The 23,077-nt window shown below is 39.6% G+C and overlaps 1 protein-coding gene across 5 annotated transcripts in view; it reads right to left on the minus strand.

The window, feature by feature from the left end:
• The window catches only part of ppp2r5ca (protein phosphatase 2, regulatory subunit B', gamma a), a 214,643-nt gene that overhangs the window by 24,873 nt on the left and 166,693 nt on the right, over nt 1-23,077 (minus strand). For all 5 annotated transcript variants that reach the window (XM_068038928.1, XM_068038930.1, XM_068038931.1 and 2 more), the window contains 5 exons: nt 16,202-16,310; nt 11,315-11,368; nt 9,888-10,058; nt 9,556-9,683; nt 7,461-7,562 (listed from right to left, as the gene is read on the minus strand). In XM_068038928.1, coding sequence (XP_067895029.1) covers nt 7,461-7,562; nt 9,556-9,683; nt 9,888-10,058; nt 11,315-11,368; nt 16,202-16,310 — 564 coding nt within the window. The remainder of the gene's footprint in view (nt 1-7,460; nt 7,563-9,555; nt 9,684-9,887; nt 10,059-11,314; nt 11,369-16,201; nt 16,311-23,077) is intronic.

A 23,077-nucleotide genomic window follows, 5' to 3' on the forward strand; every position in this document is an offset into this window, starting at 1 on the left:
GAACTTCCAAAATTCCCTAGATTCTGGAAAGATTCCAGCAGATTGGAAAATTGCAAAATGTAACACCTCTATTCAAGCAAGGAGGGAGACAGAACACAGGAAACTATAGGTCAGTTTGCCTAACCTCTGTCATTGATTCCAACATTTTCCCAATCAGTCATTAAGGAAGTAGTAGCAGAACATTTAGAAAATCATAGTACAATCGAGCAGAGTAAACATGGTTTTATGAAAGGGAAATCGTGCTGGACAACTTTATTTGAGTTCTTGAGGATGTAACAAGCAGGGTGGATAAAGGGGAACTAGTAGATATAGTGAATTTGGATTTCCAAAAGGCATTCGATAAGGTGCCACATAAAAGCTTACTGCACAAGATAAGAGCTCATGGTGTTGTGAGTAATATATTAGCATGGATAGAGGATTGGCTAACTAACAGGAAACAGCATTGGGATAAATGAGTCATTTTTAGGTTGGCAAACTAACTAGTGGGGTGCTATCAGTGCTTGGGCCTCCTCAACTATTTACCATCTATATTAATGACTTGGATGAAGGGACAATGTATTTTTTGTAGTCAAATTTGCTGACAATACAAAGCTAGGTGGGAAAGCAAGTTGTGAGGACAGAGTATACAAAGGGATTATAGTGAATGGGCAAAAATTTGCAGATGGAGTATAATGTGGGAAAATTTGAGGTTGTCCACTTTGGTAGGAAGAATTGAAAAGCAAAATATTACCAAATGGGGAGAAATACAGAATGCTGCAGTACACAGGAATCTAAGTGTCCACACAGATGAATCACAAAGTTAACATGCAGGTACAGCAAGTAATTAGGAAGACAAAAGGAATGTTGGCCCTATTGCAAGGGGGATGGAGTATAAAAGTAGGGAAGTTTTGCTACAACTGTACAGTGCATTGGTGAGACCAGACCTTGAGTCTTGCCTAAAGTTTTGGTATCCGTATTTAAGGAGGGATATACTTGCATTGGAGGCAGTTCAGAGACGATTCACTGGGCTGATTCCTGGGATAAAGGGGCTGTCTTAGGAATGGTTGGGCAGGTTGGGCCTATACCAATTGGAGGTTAGAAGAATGAGTGGTGATCTTATTGAAACATACAAGATTCTGAGGGGACTTGGCCGGATAGAGGCTGAGAGGGTGTTTCCCCTTGTGGGGAAAATCTAGAACTAGGGGGCACAGTTTCAGAATAAGGGGTCTCCTATTTAAGACGGAAATGAGGAGGAAATTTCTTCTTTCAGAGCATCGCTAATCTTTGGAATTCTCTACCCCAGACAGCAGTGGAAGCTGGGTCATTGAATATATTCAAGGCTGATTTGGTCAGATTTCTGATCTACAAGGGAGTCAAGAGTTATGGGGGCAGACAGGAAAGTGGAGTTGAGGCCATGATCAGGTCAACCATGATCTTAATGAATGGTGGAGCAAGCTCGAGGGGCCAAACAGCCTATTCCTGCTCCTATTTCATATGTTCTCTTCTACAATTGGCCAGAATTTTTTTGATGATCCTCGTGAAACACATATGCCTTCTGAAAATCTATACACGTTGACTATTCAAGAACTAATCCAAGATTCGTTCAATAGAAGCATTCAACTTTATAATGACAGAATTTGAAGGAATGAATGTGAGCTAAGGAAACTGAATTGGACAGCAGAGAAAAACGATGACAAGAGGATCATATTAGTAATACATACAGTACAGAATAAATACATATCACTAGGTGGAAAATAAAGACTGATGTGCATCTCAATAAACGTTAATGCAGGGTATAAGGGTAAAAACAAAGATATCTTGCAAAGTATAAGTTTATGGGTAGCACAATAGGCCAAGATGAAGATGAATGCAAGAAGGAGGGCTTTAGTTTCCTGGATCACTGGGTCTGTTTCTGGCAACGGTGGGACCTGTACAAGTTGGACGGGTTGCATCTGAACTGGAATGGGACCAACATCCTTGCTGGGAGGTTTGCTAGTGCTGTTGTGAGGGGGCGGGTTACACTAATGTGGCAGGGGAATGCGATACAGAGTGGAGGTACAGTAGGGGGTGATGCACAGTCAAATACAGAAGAGAAACTGAGTCAGTCTGGAAGGCAGAGCAAATATAGACCTGTTAAGGCACAAGGGAAAAATGCAAGGCTGGATTGCATCTATTTTAATGCAAGGAGTCTTACTAGTAAGACAGATGAATTGAGGGCATTGATTAGCACATGGGGTTATGTATGATATGGTTGCTATCACAGAGACTGGTTGAGGGAGGGGCAGGACTGGCTGCTCAATATTCCAGGGTATCGAATCTTCAGGCGTGACAGGGGAGGGGATAAAAGAGGAGGTAGCATTGCACTGTTGATCAAGGAATCAATTACTGCAGCAAGGAGGGATGATTAGAAGGTTCTTCAAATGAGGCCATATGGGTAGAACTTGAAAACAAAAAGGGGGCAATCACTTGGCTGGGAGTGTACTACAGGCCTCCAGTCAGGGAGAGATAGAGGAGCAGATATGTAGGCAAATCTCAGATATAAAAATAATAGGGTAATAGGGGATTTCAACTTACCCAATATCAACTGGGATAGTCTTAGTGTAAAAGGCTTAAAGGCATTCTTAAAATGCATACAGGAGAGCTTTTTGAGCCAGTATGTAGAAAATCCTACAAGAAAAGAGGCAGTACTGGACCTAAACCTAGGGAATGAAGCTGGACAAGTGGTAGAAATGTCAGTGGGGGAGCATTTTGGGGATAGTGACCATAACTCTGTAAGATTTAAGGTAGTTATGGAAAAGGACAAAGACAGGCCGGAAATAAAGGTACTGAATTGGGGGAAGGCAGATTTCAATATGACAAAACAGGATCTGGCCAAAGTGGACTGGGAGCAGCTACTTGTAGGAAAGTCTACATCAGACCAGTGGGAGTCATTCAAAGAAGAAATAGTGAGGGTTCACCCTTAAGGTGAAGGGTAGGACCAACAAGTCCAGGGAACCTTGGATGTCAAGGGATATAGAGGATTGGATCAGGAAAAAAAAAAAGGAGGCTTATGGCAGATTCGGAACGCTGAAAACAGCGGAGGCCTTACAGGAGTATGGAAAGTATAGGGGGCATACTAAAATAAAAGTAAAGTAATTAGGAGAGCGAAGAGGGGACATGAAAAAACACTGGCGGGCGAGATAAAGGAAAATCCTAAGGCGTTTTATAAGTATATTAAGGGCAAGAGGATTACCAGGGAAAGAGTGGGGCCCATAAGGGACCAAAGTGGCAATGTGTGTGGGGAGCCGGAGGCCATAGCTGAGGTTTTTAAATGATTACTTTGCATCTGTGTTCACTATGGAGGAGGACGATGTAGGTGCAGAGATCAGGGAGGGGGATTGTGATCTACTTGAACATATGAACATTGAAAGGGAGGAATTACTAGCTGTTTTAGCAGGCTTAAAAGAGGATAAATCCCCAGTCCCAGATGAGATGCATCCCAGGCTATTATGTGAGGCAAGGGAGGAGATAGCAGGGGCTCTGACACAAATTTTCAAATCCTCTCTGGCCACAGGAGAGGTACCAGGGGATTGGAGGACAGCGAATGTGGTACCATTATTCAAGAAGGGTAGCAGGGCTAAACCAGGTAACTACAGGCCGGTGCATCTAACATCAGTGGTTGGGAAAATATTGGAAAAAATTCTGAGGGACAGGATTTATCTCCACTTGGAGAGGCAGGGATTAATCAGAGATAATCAGCATGGCTTTGTCAGGGGGAGATCGTGTCTAACTTGATTGAATTTTTCGAGACAGTGACTAGATGTGTAGATGAGGGTAAAGCAGTTGATGTAGTCTACCATGGACTTCAGTAAGGCTTTTGATAAGGTCCCGCATGGAGATTGGTTCAGAAGGTAAGAGCCCATGGGATCCAGGGCAATTTGGCAAAATAGATACAAAATTGGCTTAGTGGCAGGAGGCAGAGGGTGATGGTCGACGGTTGTTTTTGTGAGTGGAAGCCTGTGACCAGTGATGTACCGCAGGGGTTGGTGCTGGGAACATTGCTGTTTGTAATGATTTAGACATTTATATAAGAGGTATGGTAAGTTTGCAGATGACACAAAAATTGGTGGTGTCGTAAATACTGAGGAGGAAAGCCTTAGATTACAGGTAGATATAGATGGGCTGTTAAGATGGGCAGAGCAGTGGCAAATGGAATTTAATCCTGAGAAGTGTGAGGTGATGCATTTTGGGAGGACTAACAAGGCAAGGGAATATACAATGGATGGTAGGACCCTAGGAAGTACAGAAGGTCAGAGGGGTCTTGGTGTACTTGTCCATTGATCACTGAAGGCAGCAGCACAGGTAGATAAGGTGGTTAGGACGGCTTATGGGATATTTGCCTTTATCAGCCAAGGCACAGAATATAAGAGCAGGGAGATTATGATGGAGCTGTATAAAATTCTAGTTAGGCCACAGCTGGAGTACTGTGTACAGCTCTGGGCACCACACTATAGAAAGGATGTGATTGCACTGGAGAGGGTGCAGAGGAGATTCACCAGGATGTTGCTAGGGCTGGAGCATTTCAGCTATGAAGAAAGACTGAAAAGGCTAGGGTTGTTTCCCTTAGAGCGGAGGAGGCTGAGGGGGGGGGGGGGGGGGGGGTGGGGGGGGGGTGGGGAAACATGATTGAGGTATACAAAATTATGAGGGGCATTGATAGGTTAGATAGGAAGAAACTCTTTCCCTTAGTGGAGGGTTCAATAACCAGGGGGTATAGATTTAAGTTAAGGGGCAGGAGGTTTTGAGGGGATTTGAAAAATGCTTTCACCCAGAGGGTGGTTGGAATCTGGAAAGCACTGCCTGAAGAGGTGATAGAGGCAGGAACTCTCACAACATTTAACTAGTATTTAGATGAGCACTTGAAACGCCATAGCATACAAGGCTACGGGCCAAGTGCTGGAAAATGGGACTAGAATAGTTAGCTGCTTGATGGCCAGCATGGGCACGATGGGCCTGTTTCTGTGCTGTATAACTCTGACTCTAAAAGGTAAAGGTGGTTAGTAAACTGGCCAGGAGAGTTTACGTAGAATAGGATCATAAGGGAATTGAAAAATGTCACTGATTTCTATAAATAGATTTGTAGCGAGCAGGTTGAAAGTGCGCAGCAGCACAGGTGAAAAGGAAGGAAGTAGAATTGTTGGATTAGGGGAGGCAGATAGATGGTTGCGGCAGATGTACAAAAAGAAACAGAACTTTCAGAGAACAGCACCACCAATAGGCTGAGGTAATTAAAGACAATGCCCCAGTTCCAGATGAACATCATACAAGGATATTTAAGGTGACAAACAAAACTAGTCATGACCTTCATTCGAAACAGGAGTACTACTTGCTGACTGGAAAGTAGCTAACACAACACCAATCTTTAAAAAGAATAGAATTGACCCAAGAAATTACAGACCAGTGAGCCTAACATCTGTTGAGTAAATTATAAGATATCCTAACATAAGACAATAATGAAACATCTGGGTAGGTATGGCAAGGGGGAAAATCAGCATGGATTTATGGGAAGGAGGTCATATGTAACAGATTTACTGAGTTCTTTCATAAAATGACAGAATTTGTTCATAATGGAAATTCTGTGGGTGATATATATTTAGATTTCAGTCCCCGACAGTGAGACACAAGGGCTTAGCCACAAAATAGGAAGGTATAGCAGATATCTCCTATTTTTTTTTAAATCAACTCTATTCAGGTTGCATGTTTCATCAGAACCTTTTCTATAAACTTTCTCCCATAGGAAAAATCCACTATTGTGCCTGTAGTACCCACTATAAAGGCCTGCTCAGGTCGGGGAAAAAAGAACCCAACCCGCCCCGAGTCCCTCTGATTTTGCCCCAAGCCCTACCCGACCGAAGCCTGGCACGACCATCCCTTTACTTGCCTTTCCAACACTGAACCTGCAGGAAGCTGCAGCTCATGCGTGATGACGTCATAGTGACGTCACTCGCTCACTGCGCAGACTTAGTTTCGTCCCAGACTCCCAGCTCAGGTAAGTTTTTTTAAATTTCTATACTTACCAGCAGAGCACTTACCATGTGTGTTTGGCCCAACCTGAGACAAAAAGCCAGACCTGGAAGAGGGGCCCGTCCCGACACGAACCAGACATGTTGTCGGGTCCCAGTCGGGTAGCAGGCCTTTAACCTGCAATGTCTGTAAGTGGTACCATTAACAGAAGTTTCCAATAAGGTTCTTCTTAAAATATTACACACCGCCTCCCGCCAACTCCTCCTAAAGTTCCTCGTCCCACTTTCCTGCCAGCCTCTAACCATTTAGATACATAACTCCTTATAACTCCTGCTCTTTACTTTAAAAAAAAAATGCCTTTGTGGAAAGTGATTAATGATGAATTTTGTCTTTAGTGGGCGGCGCAGAGGTTAGCACCGCAGCCTCACAGCTCCAGCGACCCGGGTTCGGTTCTGGGTACTGCCTGGGCGGAGTTTGCAAATTCTCCCTGTTACCGCGTGGGTTTCCGCCGGTTTCCTCCCACAGCCAAAGACTTGCAGGTTGACAGGTAAATTGGCCATTGTAAATTGCCCCTAATGTAGGTAGGTGGTAGGAGAATTGAGGGAAGGTGGGGATGTGGTAGGGAATATGGGATTAATGCAGGTTAGTATAAATGGGTGGTTGATGGTTGGCACAGACTCGGTGGGCCGAAGGGCCTGTTTCAGTGCTGTATCTCTCTATGACTCTATTATGATTACTTTTAGTTTCATGTACCCCACCTGTCATTGTTATCCATCCTTGCTGTTTATTTTCTAGCCCACACTCAGTTGACCTACACACCATGCTGTAACTTTTACTCATAAGACCCAATACCATCAAGCATTATGAGTGCCCAGTTCGGTGATAACTGTCACTATGATGTCCAAATGGAGCCAGAAGTATGTCACCAAACTAGCTTCCAGAAACAGTAGACAGCGCCACAAAGGCTCAAGTGGGGATAAAGACCACCTGAAAGGTAATGTTTCCTTCAAATATGGAGAGAAAAGGACTGTTGGGGCAATCAACATCTCAGATACAGCCTACATTCCTCTCCCAGACTTTTACAATTCAGTACATTTGTTTATTTTGCAGGGCAGCTGCGCTCCTCTTGGAGCTCTCCTCAAACCTTTATGTTAATATTTTATAATGTCTATACCCCAGGGATACACAACACCACAGAAACTGGAGAGCATTTTACCTAATATTTACTCCACTTTCATCTTACTGTTACTACTTCTTTGCAGTTTAGCTTGTTAAATTTGTATCCGTTTAAATGAATGTGCTGTAATTATTTATTATTGTAAAATAAAAACTTTAGGGAATTGTGTATTGTTCTGTTTGCTGATTGGCACATTCATTTGTTTTTTTTTATTTTATGAATTAAATGCATGATGGACAACTTCATGCAAGAGTAAGATTTGTACATATAGTTAGATAGCTGGACAGATAGTTTAACTTACTTTTGCCTTTCTGCTTTGAACTGTTGGGTGCAGTCATCAAATAGTTTCTGATTCATTTCCATAAAGAGTTTCAGAGCATTGTAGATTAATCCATGGATAGTCCTATATTCAGAAAACTTTTAATTAAATCTCAAGTCTGCTCAACAAGTGCATTCCTCCATGAACACAAACATACAAAATATTGTGGAACTAGAAATAAAGCGAAGAGCTAATTCAGGAACTAAACTGCACATTAATAAACATGAAGTTTAAAGTCATGCCTTCTCCTTCCCAAAGGAAATGATCTACACCTTTACAGAAACTGAGCCCAAATTGCATAATTTTAATGAGAACGAAGAGTAATTTTAACCTACCCACCTGGGCAGGAAATTGATGGGATTGGACGCCCGTTTTACAACCCGCCCAATTTTACATTTTATTGAAGTCAACGTAAAGCAAAGATCGGGCCGGTGAAAAATGGGCGAGTGATCCATTTTCTAATTTTTCTCATTTAACCAGGCGGGTTAAGTGAAAATTACTTCTAAAGTTTACAGTTAAGAATACACTAAAATACTCATCTATAGTAACATTAAATGTAACAGTGACATGCTTCTAAAACTGTAATATCTTAGTAACTCATTTCCATTTATAGCAAGGCGCGAGTTCACTTTATAGGTTATCTAAAGTAACATCAAAAATCTCACTTTACTGTTAACATAAACCTTCCACTGATCTATCAAACTTCACCACACAGGGCAAGGAGCAAACAGATAATTTTAATGTTAAGCTTTTAAAACTATAGCATCAAAAACATTAAAGCTACAGATCACAGGAACTTATAAAATTCTGATAGAAAAATTACAAATGAGTTTTCTAATTGCATAGCTAGCAAATCCAGGAACAAACTTTAAATATTTAGAGAAGATTTTGGATATATTCTACATGCTCCTAAACGGTCACCTGTAGGTGGCAAGTTCATTTGGAACATACAAATTTGTGTGAAGGACTTATGGTAACAAAGTTTCAGACGCATCCTCCCTATGCTTTCTATTATGGAATTAGTCATACTTTAAAGTGGTAATTAAGTCAGTACTGTTAAATACTGAACGCCAATCTATGTAATTTGACAAATTCAAATATGAGATAGTATAGCACAGAATTACCAGAATTGTACCAGGGTTCAAAGGGTTAAGCTATCAAGTCAGGTTGCATAAATTTGTATTGTATTCCCTTGAGTTCAGAAGGTAAAGAGGTGATCTATTTAACATGTTTAAAATGATTAGAAGATTTCATAAGGTAGATACAAGGAAACTATTTATGAACAGGGGGCATAATTTTAAAATTAGTCAGGCCATTCAGGAGTGAAATCAGAAAGCACTTCTTCACACAAATAGAAGAAAAAATCTGGAACTCTCCCTCCAAAAGATTGTGGCTGATCAACTGAAACTTTCAAAAGTATGGTCAATAGGTTTTTGTTAGGTAAGGGTATCAAGTGACATGGAGAAAAATGGGTGAACGTCGTTAAGATACAGACCAGCCATGATCTAACCGAAAACAAGAAATGCTGGAAATACTCAGCAGGTCTGGCAACATCTGTGGAGAGAGAAGCAGAGTTAACATTTTAGGCCAGTGAAGGATCACTGACCTGAAACGTTAACTCTGTTTCTCCCTCCACAGATGCTGCCAGACCGGCTGAGTATTTCCAGCATTTCTTGTTTTTATTTCAATTTCCAGCATCTGCAGTATTTTGCTTTTAAGATCCAACTGAATGTTGAAACTGGCATGAGCAGCTGAATGGCCTATTTCTGTTCTTATGTTCCTATATAAATCGATTTGGCTTATTCACACAAAACAACATTTTGCAAAATTATAAACATACCCAACTGGATAACTGGAGCATACATATTTTAAGTTGACTGCATGAAAACATGAGTTTTATTTCATGTGAACACTTATTTTAATACACCACAGCTTAAAAAATGGGAGAAACATTCCTTTTTAAAAATCACGCCTTTATTATTCTTCATTGAGTTACTTTAATATTGTAACTTATTTCAAGAGATTTCTTTGGCATATAACTTATGAAAGGCCAATGATAACATAGAGGTCCACTTACTTGTTCCAATGAGTCTTTGAATTACGATACAGGGAGGGGAACATAATGGGCAAGATCTTGGCAGCATTGTCACTGATTAGACTCATGATGTACTCATTATTCCAATAATACAAGGCTCGTTCTGCCACCTAGATCAAAGAATACAGATCAAAACTAGAATAAAATAGTAATGGACAATTATATGGCAGAGTCAAACATAAGCTTTTGTTATTACATGAAATAGTCCATAAACTATTTTATAGCTTGGTTAGTATCGTACCTTTTGCTTTAAAATAACTTGCAATGTGAAACATTAATTATCCAAATTCTTTGCTGTGCATCTGACTGCTCACCTGAAAATGTGGACTGGAAACGCACTTAGCCAGCTGTCGAAACAGGGGTTCCATGACTTTTACAAATTCTGATGGTTCAATGACATCTAAAATTTCTTCCAATTCATTTAGAAACATCACTTCCTTTGGACTGTGGGTTTTTGGCCAGTACTTCAGCAATGCCATAACCACCTACAAAAGTCAAAACTGTGTTGGAGCCAAATACTTTGAAAATTCTGAAGCAGATTAATCCCTTAGAGTAGCCAATACAAGAAATAAGTTTAGCTATTGAATGAAAAAAGATAGTCAACTAGCTTGTGAAACTACTTCTTTTCAATACAATGATCACATCTCAACATTGAATGATTTCTGCTAACAGCCAGAAAGAGGCATCTTTCAGCAGTTCGCAACCATTTTATAGTTAACAGCTGGTAAAAACAACATGATGCAATGGTCCAAGGAAGCCAAATAACTTGCAAGTATTTTTCACATCTAACTAGTAGCAACTATTACTTAAATAAATCTTACACATTAGATATTTCTGTAACAGTGATTATTGACAACGCAGCCGGCAGCGGACGTCATCAGACTGTGCCAATGCGCAGATTGGTTCCTACTCTCTGTGTATGCACCGTGTTCCGCATTGCCAGGACTGGTTGGCGCATGCGCAGATGATGTCATCGTGTAACGCGAGCAGACAGCAGGGGTGGGGGAAGAGCACGGCCGAAGACCTTGGTGGTGGCAGGTGCGCTCCCCTCCTCCTCACATCCCCCCTCCCCCCCACCCACTTGCTTCCCCCCACCCACTCCAGTCATTGTGTGCTGCCATGTATCTAGGTTGCCTTCATGTGATTATTTGAGCTGCGCCATCTTTAATCCTGGCAGCTGCCTGACGTCTCAGACTGCGACGTTTTAGTGGCACAAGCTGCATTTGCGCCACCTAGTGGTTGCGTTGTCAGCAAATGTAGCCTTTCTGTAATTGCATATTATTCAATGTATACATTTTATATAGCAATGTACCCCATTAAGTGAAATTAATTGAAACACATTTGCTATTGGCAAAATGGAAAAAAGGGCAATTAATGCAACTGGAACTAAAAATTTCCCAAGGCAGAGAAATCATGATTAGTTTAGGATAATAAAACTCTGCAGCCAAAAATACATTATATTCAGCACAATGGAATTTTTACAACAGGTTAACCAAAGTAAAACAGATCAACTAAAATTTAATTTTGAAATTTATATAAATGGAAGTTCAGGATGCTAAGTATTTCAGAAATAAATTTAGAATGCATTATGAACACTTAAAAACTAGAAATTTTCAAAAATGCAGTCTTCAAAACCTTCAAACATAACAGAACTATAAATCCCTTTTGCATTGGGATGCAAGTACATATTTAAATTATTTTAACTGAAGGTAAACACATCACACAATTAAGGTAAACTCACAGGTTCAGTAAGAGTGCTGTCTTTTTCTAGGAACTGCACCACACAGTATGCCAGCTAAATGAAGAGCAGAATCAACAGGTTAAAGCATTGCATATTGTATTTCCTTTTATAACTTAGAAGATGCTTGACTTGTGGGATTACTATTGCCAAAGCAGCTTTCAAACAAGTAAAATAAATATGCTTTATACTATTCCAAAGACCTATTTTGGATGGCAGATATAGATTCCCATTGTGCTAATTTTCATAATTTCTGTCTGATAAGTGACTAATCACATGGGAGGTTATAAGTTTTGATAGATGTATAAATGCACATGGATTCAGTGTTGAAAACAGTGAGAAGGAAATGTCCTTGACAAAAATCAGCATTTTTGAAGTTGGGATGCCAACTTAGAGAATTTGCCTAGTCTGTGGCAAACTCTGCATAATCACAGCATATTCTGGGTTACTCACTGGAATCAGTTTGCTTTAGCACAGTATTCTATTGCACCTCAACTTCTTTGGCAGCATTTGGTACTATATTAGGGTGTGGATAGGGCTGGCTGGGATCAGGGTAGACAGTATGGCAGGTCCTCTTTGTGCTAACTAATTTTCACCTCAACAGGGAAGAGCAAATGGCCCGTTAAAAATTGCACCAAACTCCCCTTTGCTGGATACCGGAAAATATACAAGGTGGGTCCAGCAATTTGGTTTCCAATTTTACCTGCTTTTGGGGAACAATTTGGCATCTAACAGCACAGCTAATGTATAAACAAACCTGCAATCTATGCAGTGGCACAGGACACTGCAATCTGGCACACCACCCCAAGATTAAGTTCCATCCTGTCACACAGTTCGTGCAGTTTATTTCATATTATGTGCATAGCTGCAACATCATACTGCTCAATGTGGCTAATTTATGAGCAATAAAGACAAGGCACGAGTGTTTTTTTGAAAACGAGTAGAGCAAAAAGTCAGAAACTTTCAACATTTATCAATTAGAAACATAGAAAAATTTACACACAGGAGGAAGTCATTCAGCCAACTGCCTCCGTGCTGGCTGAGAAAGAGCTATCCAGCCTAATCCCACCTTCCAAGCTCTTAGTTCATAGCCCTGTAGATTATGGTACCTCAAGCACATATTCAAATGAATTTAAAATGCATTGAGGGTTTCTGCCTCTACGACCCTTTCAGGAAGTGAGTTCCAGAGCTCCACCGGCCTCTGGATGAAAAAAATTACTCCTGAACCCCCTCTGATTCTTTTGTCAATTGCTTGAACTCCATAACCCCTGGTTTTTGACCTCTTTGCTAACGAAAGTAGGATAGGTCCTTCATATCCACTATCCAGACCACTCATAATTTAGTACAGTTCAATTAAATCTTTCAGCCTCCTCTGTTCCAAAGAAAACCCCAGCCTATCCAATCTTTCTGAAATTCTCCATTCCTGGCAACACCCGCATAAATCTCTGTACTTTCTCTAGTGCAGTCACGTCCTTCCTGTAATGCAGTGACCAGAACTGTACCCGGTACTCTAGATGCAAACTAGTGTTCTATACAGTTCTAACATAACCTCCCTGCTCTTATATTCTATGCCTCAGCCTATAAAGGAAAGCATCCCATACACCTTCTTAACCACCTTACCTATCTATCTTGCTACCTTCAGGAATCTGTAGACAAGCACTCCAAGGTCCCTCTATTCCTCTACATTTCATAGTATCCTGCCATTTATTATTTACTCCCTTGCCTTGTCTGCCTTCCCCAATTGCATTAGCTCACACTTCTCCAGATTGAATTCCATTTGCCACATTTCTGCTCAACTGACCAATCCACTTACATCTTCCTGCAGTCCACAGCTTCTTCCTCACTACCAACCACACGGTCGATTTGCGGATCATCTGCAAACATTAATCATGTCCCCTTCAATTAAGTCTAAATCACTAATATATACCACGAAAATCAAGGGATCTACTAGCACTCAGCCTTATGGAACCCCACAGCAAACAGCCTTCCAGTCACAAAAACACCTGTCGACCATTATCCTTTGCTTCCAGCCACAGCCAATTTTGGATCCAACTTGCCACTTTCCCTTGCATCTCGCGAGCTTTTAATTTTCTGAATTCTCTGCCATATGGGACCTTGTCAGAAGATTTGCTACTTCTGTAAAATCAAGTCAGAGATGACCTTCCCATAACAAATCGATGCTAAATGTCCTTATTAGTCCATGCTTTTCTAAATAATGATTTATACTGTCTCACAATTTTGTCCAATGATTTGCCCACCACTGAGGCTAGGCCGACTGGCCTATCCCTTCCTCTCCTTTTAAAGAACAGTACAAAGTTAGCAATTCTCCAGTCCTCTGGCACCATGTCTGTAGCCAGAGGGGATTGGAAAATGACGGTCAGAGCCTCCCTAGCTTCTCTTAGCAGCCTGGGATATGTTTCACCCAGGCTTGGTGATCTATCCACTTTCAAGGATTCTAAACACCTTAATATTTCCTCCCTCACTATGTTTTCATATTTCACACATCTGCTTAACTACAACAGTTGCTTCACAACGCCCCCATCTCCAACCTCCTTTGTGCTGCATGGTTGTGCAATTTAAGTAAAAATCCTGCTTATAAACGCATGGGAAAACAAAGCAGAACCCATGTGCAAATTCAATTAAGACAATGAGATGGTACAACATCCTTATGAACACAAGTTGTATAAAGAATCCAACATGTCTACCTTTATGGAGCTAAATGTCTGATTGAAGGAGGAAACTTGAAAGATTGGATAAAAATTAGTGGAATCTTCAAGCTAACAGTTTTCAGAGAGAGCACAATTATCTTTCTTTCGCACTCTCCACTGCTCCACAATTCAATGGGAGCCATAGAATCACAGAATAATACAGTGCAGAAGAGGCCCTTCGGCCCATCGAGTCTGCACTGATGCATTAAAACACCTGACCTGTCTACCTAATCCCATTTGCCAGCACTTGGCCCAAAGCCTTGAATATTATGACGTGCCAAGTGCTCATCCAGGTACTTTTTAAAGGATATGAGGCAACCTGCCTCTACCACCCTCCCAGGCAGGGCATTCCAGACCGTTACCACCCTCTGGGTAAAAAAGTTCTTCCTCAAATCCCCCTTAAACCTCCCACCCCTCACCTTAAACTTGTGACCCCTCGTAACTGACCCTTCAACTAAGGGATCACAAAATTATCATTTTTGTTCTAATTTATAACAAAAACAATTAGCAGAACACATTATTCTTCCAGGTACAAGGCTCTATTGTGGAAATTCAGTAAGGTTATGGGCGACCGGGAATACAGTTCGAGTTCCCCCTCCAAGGAGTCTTAATGTAGTGGTCCCATTATCAAATTTCACCAAGGTAATTTTTTGTTTTGAAAAATGAATTACAGGCTGAGTGATTCTACTGTTAAATAATTTGGTTCCTGAAGGGAGTGCTCTTAAGCAGGTTAAGCTTATCCCTATTTAAATTTAAAATGTTGCGACACCTAAGGCTCCATTTTTGACCAATTTCAAAAGCAAAAGTACATTTCTCTTGAAATTCTTTTCCAAAAACTGATCACAAAACAAATGAAACATTTCTCCTCCAATATATGTCATTTTAAAAGTTACATCTCAAACCAAGAACTTCTAGCTCGTTTGTAAAGCACTTGCTTTATAAAATCCATAATTATATTTTACAATATACGGTGTTATATCTTCAATCCTCAGCCAATATAATTTTCAAGTACGGAACTGGCATGCCAGGTTATATGGGGACTCAATCAAACTTAAAATTCGAAGTTTTTGAGGTGACAATTCTACTCTCTGCAACTAGTTCTAGGAAAATACATTTTCCAAAACAAAGCCTACAGTGTCTGAAGACAAGGTAAAACATAAAGACTGGGGAAAATTAGATACACTAAACGCACATTTAAAGCTTCAATATTAGAGCCTCTCCCTTTTGTTTCACAGAATCACTAGAGCACAGGAGGCGGCCATTCGGCCCATTGTGTCCGCACCGGCTCTCTGAAAGAGCAACTCCCTCAGTTCCATTTCCCTCACCATAACCCTGCACATTCTTCCTTTTCATATAACTGTCTAATTCCCTTTTGAATGCTTCAACTGAACCTGCCTCCACCATATTCTCAGGCAGCGCATTCCAGACCTTAACCACTAGCTGCGTGAAAAAGTTTCTCTGGTCACTTTTGCTTCTCTTACCAAATACCAAATGAAAGTGGAAATTAAGAGTCAACTGCATACTGTCCCTGATATGCAACTACAAATAGTGCAGATAGAAAGCTACAGGGGAAGAAAGCCAGAGAAAAAAAAATAGATAAGCAAATATAGTAAAAATTGCAAATGAATTCTGAAAAAACTAACTTTTAATTTTGAAAATCAGGATATTTGAGTAATTGGAAATTCAAGCAGAACTATTTCACACAAAGATAACATACATATACAGTAAGTCACCAAGAAAAGCCACCTAAGCAAGTAGTTATAAATGGATTCAACAGACAACTAGATGAATTTCTGAATAAAGGGAAAATTCCAGGAATGGGATATCAAATTATTGCCTGCTGCTGGGTCTTTTTGATCAATAGCAACCATAATTTATAACTAGCGTTTTCTTAAAAGATTTCCAGTTATTAAGGTGGTGGGTGAGGTTGCTTTCAGGAATCAACACAAATTCTTCCTCCTATTCTCATGGAAGGATAGGGCTACCACCAACTTTAGCTTTGAAATAACAGTGCACTATTGTGCTCTTTCAATGGAACCAGCGTTTCAATATATTGCATTATGACTTACCATATTAAATAAACTGCATCAATACTAACCAAGTAAAGCAGTAATGACTCGGTGCAAATTCCTATTTTACATATTAAAACATCTCTTTCAACAAAATATCAATTTTAAATTACCTGTGGATGGTAGACACTGAGAGATTTTACTTTGTGGAGTGGTAACAACACTTTCAACAGGAAAACCTTGTGCTCTTCTTTTAATGGCAAGGCAAATCCATTAATTATGCTATAGTAAGAACAAAATGAAAGAAATGTTAGCCAATGAAGTATTCAAACTTATCTACTCCAATTATTTGAAACAAAAATTGGCTAATAGCAGATCTTCTTTGGTGTGCTCTGGATGAGTGGAAGTTCTGTTGTTTTAACCGCAACTTCCCACTGCCATGTACAATTAATCACAGTTGTCAGACATGTCTAAACCGGCATCAAAAATTGGATCTGAGGACAGGTATGGTACCAATTAGCAAAATGTCACCTCAAAAATCTGCATTTTTATGAAAAGCTTTGAGCAAAAACAAATTATCCGTTCCAAAGTAGCCTCAATGTACAATATCAAATAGGCAGGCCATCCCCATGTGTTTAGCATGAGGAGCAATTAAAGTAGAACTGAAGGTTAAACTAATTTGTGTTGTTCCTTATTGAACAAGTAATTCCAGCATAACGTTCATTACTAACTACCAAAATTGTGTAAATTAAATATTTTATTTCAGAAGGGGTCCACTCCAAACTGGAGTAAGGATAGTATTTCCAGAAGTTGTCATTATTTCTGCTATTCTATCAAACACAAAAGTACAGCCATTCTAATTGTTTACAATACATCATAAAATACATAAACTTTTTCAAAGCACAAAGTTTTACTTGTCACATACATAACATGCATAAATAAAAATTGCTTGAAAATAGTAATATTGATTTTTGTGAAAGTTACCTCAGTTAAATTCCAAATTTCATACATATTTTAAGTTTAGGTGATTTTACATAAAACAAATTTGATTTACTTTCAGTGTCGAAAATAGTTTCCTTAGGATTTTAGCTGTCAGTCTTCCTTCATCGATTGACAGAACTGGAAAAAGGGGCAGGGCTTACAACAGCAAGCCTTGGCATGCTTTGAGAATGACTCGCCCATCAAGTAAGTAAAAATACATGCTTGGGGGGAGTTCTTTCACTTGGAAGTGATGGCTCTGTGAGTCATCATGAACTGCAGACTGACTTCTCATTGGGTTCATGTCTCGGATAGGAAGCAGGCATTTTGAACACAGAAAATTCTACTCTTTAGGCAAGTTTAATTGTTTTTGTCAACTGTTACAAATATTATTAACCTGATTCTCAGCAAGTCTAAAACTTGCTAGACAATGGAAGATGGTAGCCAAAGAACTTTGAAAAAGATTTTTAAAAGATTTCACTGGCTCTTTTATTGGTGGAATTTGCAAACTGCTCATGCTTAATTACTTTAATACACCCTGAAATATTGCTTATTGGTATTTCTCTAAAGTCTTGTTCCCTCCTTTTGATTCATATGCTGAGAAAATTAGTGACCATTGTGAGACAGAGAGATACATTTCGAAGAACCAGTAAAGCAAAGGGCTCAATTGGTACAGAAATTTCTTAAAACCTCATGAATCAGTGCCCGGAACTGTGATTCTCCCCCATCACTCTTGGGCTCGTGCCATCGCCTTCTATTCATTACTGGTAGACAGTTAGAATCCTCCAATGATCCTCTTCAGTTATAATTTGTTGTTAATGAATGTGCAATTTCAGTGACTTGTGTCCAAGCACAATACAAATCCAAATTCAGTTTTTATTTCATGATATTCTGGATTATATATCAGAGCTTTGTGGAACAAATTCCACGACATTGTTCATTATGGAATGAGTAAATTTTAACATTTCTCTATTTGCCTATGTAGTTTTATTAAAGCTAATGATGCACAGAAAATAGCATGCAAAATCTGCCAATTGAAGGTAGGTATCTGGACCTTAGACCTTCAATCTACAAAGCAGTACTAAATAGTGTGGTGAGGATAGTTATAGGCTCCAGGATGACAGAGGATGGTGAAATGGCAGATGTAGTTCAATGTGTAGAAGTTTGAAGACTAATTTGGGAAGACCATATACTATAAATGACACAATTCTGAAACGTGTAAGTGAGCAGACAGACCTTGGTGTCCATATATACAAATCCTTAAAAGGTAGCACGGCAAGTTGATAAGGTGATTAAAAAAAGCATAAGTATAACTTGGGTTTATAAATAAAGGAATATAAGAGCAAAAAGATCATGCTAGAGCTTTATAAATCACTGACCAGATGTCACACTGGAGTACTATGGACATCACACTTCAGGAAAGATGTAAAGATCTTAGAAAGGGTACAGAGGAAGTTTACCAGAATTATTCCAGGGACGAGAGACTTCAGATATGAGGAAAGACTGTGAAAGTTAGCTCTGTTCTCCTTGAAAGAGAAGGTTAGAGGTGACTTAGGAGGTTTGAGAGGTTTTGATAAAGAATTATTTCCTCTGGCAAGTGAGTTAATAACTAGAGGTCATAAATTTAAAAATCGCTGGCAAAAGATCTAGAGAGGAGATGAGGAGAAACATTTTCACTCAGTTGTTGGGATCAGGAACATTCTATTTGAAAAGGTAGTGGAAACCGAATCTATTAATTTAAAAAGGGAACTGTACAGGTACATGAGGATGAGGGACTTATAGGGTTACAGGCAAAAAGTGAGGACGTGAACTAAGTATAACTGCTTTTTCAAAGAGCCAACATAGTCATGACAGGTTGAATGGCCTCCTCCTGTGCTGCAAATTTCTATGATTCTTAATGCTGACTGTAACCTACTTATTCTAAGCCAGTTACCATCAGTGCTACAATCTAAAAATCTGGATTTCTAAGTAGAGTACTGGAGGCAACTACGGCCTTTGGTGGTATTGGACAAAGGTTTTGGAGCTGGACAGAATTGGAATGGGGGTCTGCAGGTTTGGTAGCACTGCTTGGGGGGGGGGGGGGGGGGTGGAAATAGTGGAGCCCCTTTGTCTCATCTTGGAAGGAGAACCTGTGGTTTGGAAAAATGGTGGTGACGAAAAGAATCATGGAAGGATTCTAGCTGTCTAAATGAGTGGAAGGTGATAGCACAAACCCAAGAGCAAAGGTGGAGAGGATTTACAGTTTCGGACATTGGTTCATGAGGTTTCTGAAATTTCTGCAAATATTGAATCCTATCTGTTGTGACTGGTTCTTAGTAAAGCACAGCTGTCACTAATTTTCTCAGCAAAATGAGGATAAATCAGAACCAGTTTACCTAAAATGCTTTCGTAACACAATGCTAAAACAGCTCAAATTAGGATGAGGAAAGCAGTCTTCCTCATTCGATTTATTTTCTGAATTTATTAAAGGCTTATAGTTCAAATGAACAAAAGCTACAACTTATATCTGCCACATATGAAATCAATCTGACTTTTCTCTAAGAAAAATCAAAATAAGTTTTACATGAATAAAGCTTTTGAAATTTGTGCCAAACCTTTCTTCAAATAATTTAGGGGAAAAAAAAACTATAAATGATAGCTAGAAACTGAGGAAAGCACTGCATCAGTTGTCCTAAGTGCAAATGCATCCTGGGAAATTGTGCACATTGCACATGCTCAGACTGTAGGATCTACCTTCATCCATCAGAGCCACAGCTCTTCCGAAAATATCAAGTCCATTTCTACACTGTCAGACAAGGCCAAGACCTTGAACTAAAAACTATATACATATTTAAATGAGTAAACTGAATTATTTTTATTTGAAGATTCGTCCAATTGGTAATTTTTGTGTTACTGGCAGTTTTCTACTATCTCATTTTTGATATACACATTTTCTACCTCTTCAATTCTGAATTGTTTTACTTTGCGCTTAATTGACAAAAGATGATAGTAAAAGTGACAGAAATATGACAAAAGGAAGTATAACAAACAGAATATGCCTAAGGGACATAGAACTTAATATATTACTACCAGATCTCTCATGGCAGTTCATATAGTAAATCAGCACAGACAAGTCTCTCTTAGCTCAGTTAATCATCTTTGTTGCCATTTCTCGGTCCTTTATTTTGCTTGCACCACTTCCTTTTACTCGTTTTCTGCTTTCTTCTTGGTTACATATTTGGTCTTGTGCTTCCATTTTTCTCATTTTATTCTTTCAAGTGGGAGTAGGTGGCTGGATGACATGGCATAAATTGCTGGTTCTCGATCAGTGCTGGTAATTGGGTTATCCAAACAAGCACAGTGAAGAGAATGGCATGTGTCGCTGTTGCAGATAGGATCATGGCGGCACGTGGGAATGAGCATGGCACAGGTCAGGACTGGGGCCTTAGCAGCAACGGAGCAATCTGGCTGATGTAGCAGTAATCATGAAGAAGTCAGGAGACTACCACCACAAATGTCATGCCAGGTGACAGAGAGGGAACTATATTGAGTGGTACCAGGAGCAGGCAGCATGAGGCTGAATGAGGGAACAGGGACAGAGATTTCTCTAGTCCTTCTCCATCAACTCTTGCATCATTCCCTATTCTACCAATTCACACTCAGTGCCTCACTAAAGTTGGTTGCTCAGCACTGATTGATTTTAATAAAGGTGATGGGACTAAAAGAATTGAATAGTCCTGAATTTAGTGCTGAAACTCAGTGAAGGGAAGCGAGCAGGGAATTGGCAAATAACAGGTATTGGAATAAGGCAAGATACAGATGCTGGGAACCAAATTTAAAATACTGAGAACGGGTGAACAACAGGGCATGGGTATTGAAATGGCATGGAACGAGGAAAAGGACTAAGATGAGGTAGAAAAGGAGAGGGAAAACAAGACATAGGAGTGGGGCAAAGAAACAGCAGGAGACTGGCATACAGGGTACAGGAATGAAGGAAGCAGGGCAAGCAATAATGGGAGAATGGAATAGGAACAGGTTTATATTGAAGACAGAAGATGTGCGATAGCCAAGTGATCAAATGTATGTCCCTCTTACCCACGTCAATCATCATGTTGCTGATCCTCATCCACCTCTTCTGCTTCCTTCTCCTTTTGTACTGTTTGCCTTTTATTCTATTTTCTTTTCAGTTAAGAGGCAGTAGATGCTTTGGCATAGTGGAAAGGAAGTTGGAGTTACTGAAGGCAGATTGAATTTTTCACTGGTGGATGTGCAGAGCCATAAATTGCTGCATGCTATAGTTTCAGATTGCGGACATGGGATATGCCGATTATAAAAGGAATCCTGCCATAGCTGGATGGTACATGGTGGGTTTAGACCAGTAAAAGGATGTTGTCAGGATGCAGGGTTGTAATAGAAACAAAGCAAATGAAATGGGGTTTCTGTGAGGGAAAAATTATTTTTACAGTGGTTCAGAGCTGGAATTGAGGCACATGATTTAAAGTAAGGGGAGCAGCCCAAAGGATAAGCTAAGAGAATGTCCTTTTATTACCAAAAACTGCAAATTTACTTAATATGACATGACTGACAAGATTACATTCCTTCCTTATAACTGAAAGAACTGGTGTCAAATAAACCTTCCTCCTTCTAATTAATTAGAAGGCTATAAAATATATTCCCTGTGCGTTCTGTATGTGATTCAACAGGTAAAGAAATGAAGGCTTTTGGATTTTTTTGAAATTTAAAATAGTGTCTGGGACCTTTTTATATACTGTGAAGCTTTTACTCCATACTACAGCAAATATCACACTCATTCCTAATTAAGAATGAAGCATGCATGCACTGCAAAATTGCCGAACTGACCGACGTGGGTCACCCAAGTCATAATTACTAAAAAATACTGCAGCTGTTCCTCTGTGCATAGTTGGCAAAAAAAAATTCCACTATCATAGTGATAGTAACCACAATGATAAACATGGGTTTTTCAATTTTAATTTTAAAAAATCATCCAGGAGTTAAGGAAGAACCTGATAGTGAGCCACATAAAAGTAGTGTCTGAATTATGCAACTGTGTGTTGTCACTTTATTTTTTCATAAAAAGTATCTGTTTGAGTTTGAGTGACATTTAATGTTTTACTGATTTTTTTTTGTATTTATCCAGGTTTTTGGGTCCAATTTGACACTAAAATAAAGCACAGGCTTCTAAATTGGGAATAAAAACTGACCTCAAAAGGCCCTTTCTCAAGTACAAAGCACCTAGCTGACCAAAAATAAGTACATAATAATGCATCTCAGTAAAAGTTATGTCAGTATTTCCCCTAATGACATTACTCCAGTGATCGTTAATTTCTCCTATTGTAAAGCTGTAGCTGGAAATACAGCAGAACATTGCTTATTTTGCACATTTATTTACCATGTGCTCAATTATACACGAGGCATCTCCCCAGAAATGATATCTGTGACTATCCCGATCATCATGCAATGGCTAGTATTTAAAGTATTACACGGTTTACAACAAATATACGTTCCTCTAAGACACAAAAACCCAACAGGAAAGGTGAATCAATCATGGCTAACAAAAGAAGTTAAGGATTGCATTAGGTCAAAGGACGTGGCTGATAAGGGCATCAGAAAAAGTGGTAAGACCGAGTATTGGGAGCAATTTAGACTCCAACAAAGGAGGACCAAGGAAACCAATAAAGAAAGGGAAAAGAGATTATGAATGTAAGCTAGCTAGAAACAAAGGTGGACTGTAAAAGCTTCTTTAGGTATGTGAAAAGGAAACAATTAATAAGGACGAATGTGGATCCATTGCAAGCGGAGATAGGAGAGTTTGTGGTGGAGACACTAAACAATTACTTTGGGTCAGTCTTCACACAGAAAATCTCCCAGAAATACTAGGGAACCAGGGGACTTATACAAAATGAGGAACTGAAAGTAATTAGCATCAATAAAGAGGTAGTACTCAAAAAATTAATTGGATTGAAAGTTGATAAATCTCCTGGAGCAGATGAGCTACATTCCAAAGTATTGAAGGAGGTGGCCATAGAGATAGTTATCTTTCAAAATACTATATTTAGAGATACAGCACTGAA

The sequence above is a fragment of the Heterodontus francisci genome, chromosome 9, assembly GCF_036365525.1.
Source record: "Heterodontus francisci isolate sHetFra1 chromosome 9, sHetFra1.hap1, whole genome shotgun sequence".
NCBI lineage: Eukaryota > Metazoa > Chordata > Chondrichthyes > Heterodontiformes > Heterodontidae > Heterodontus > Heterodontus francisci.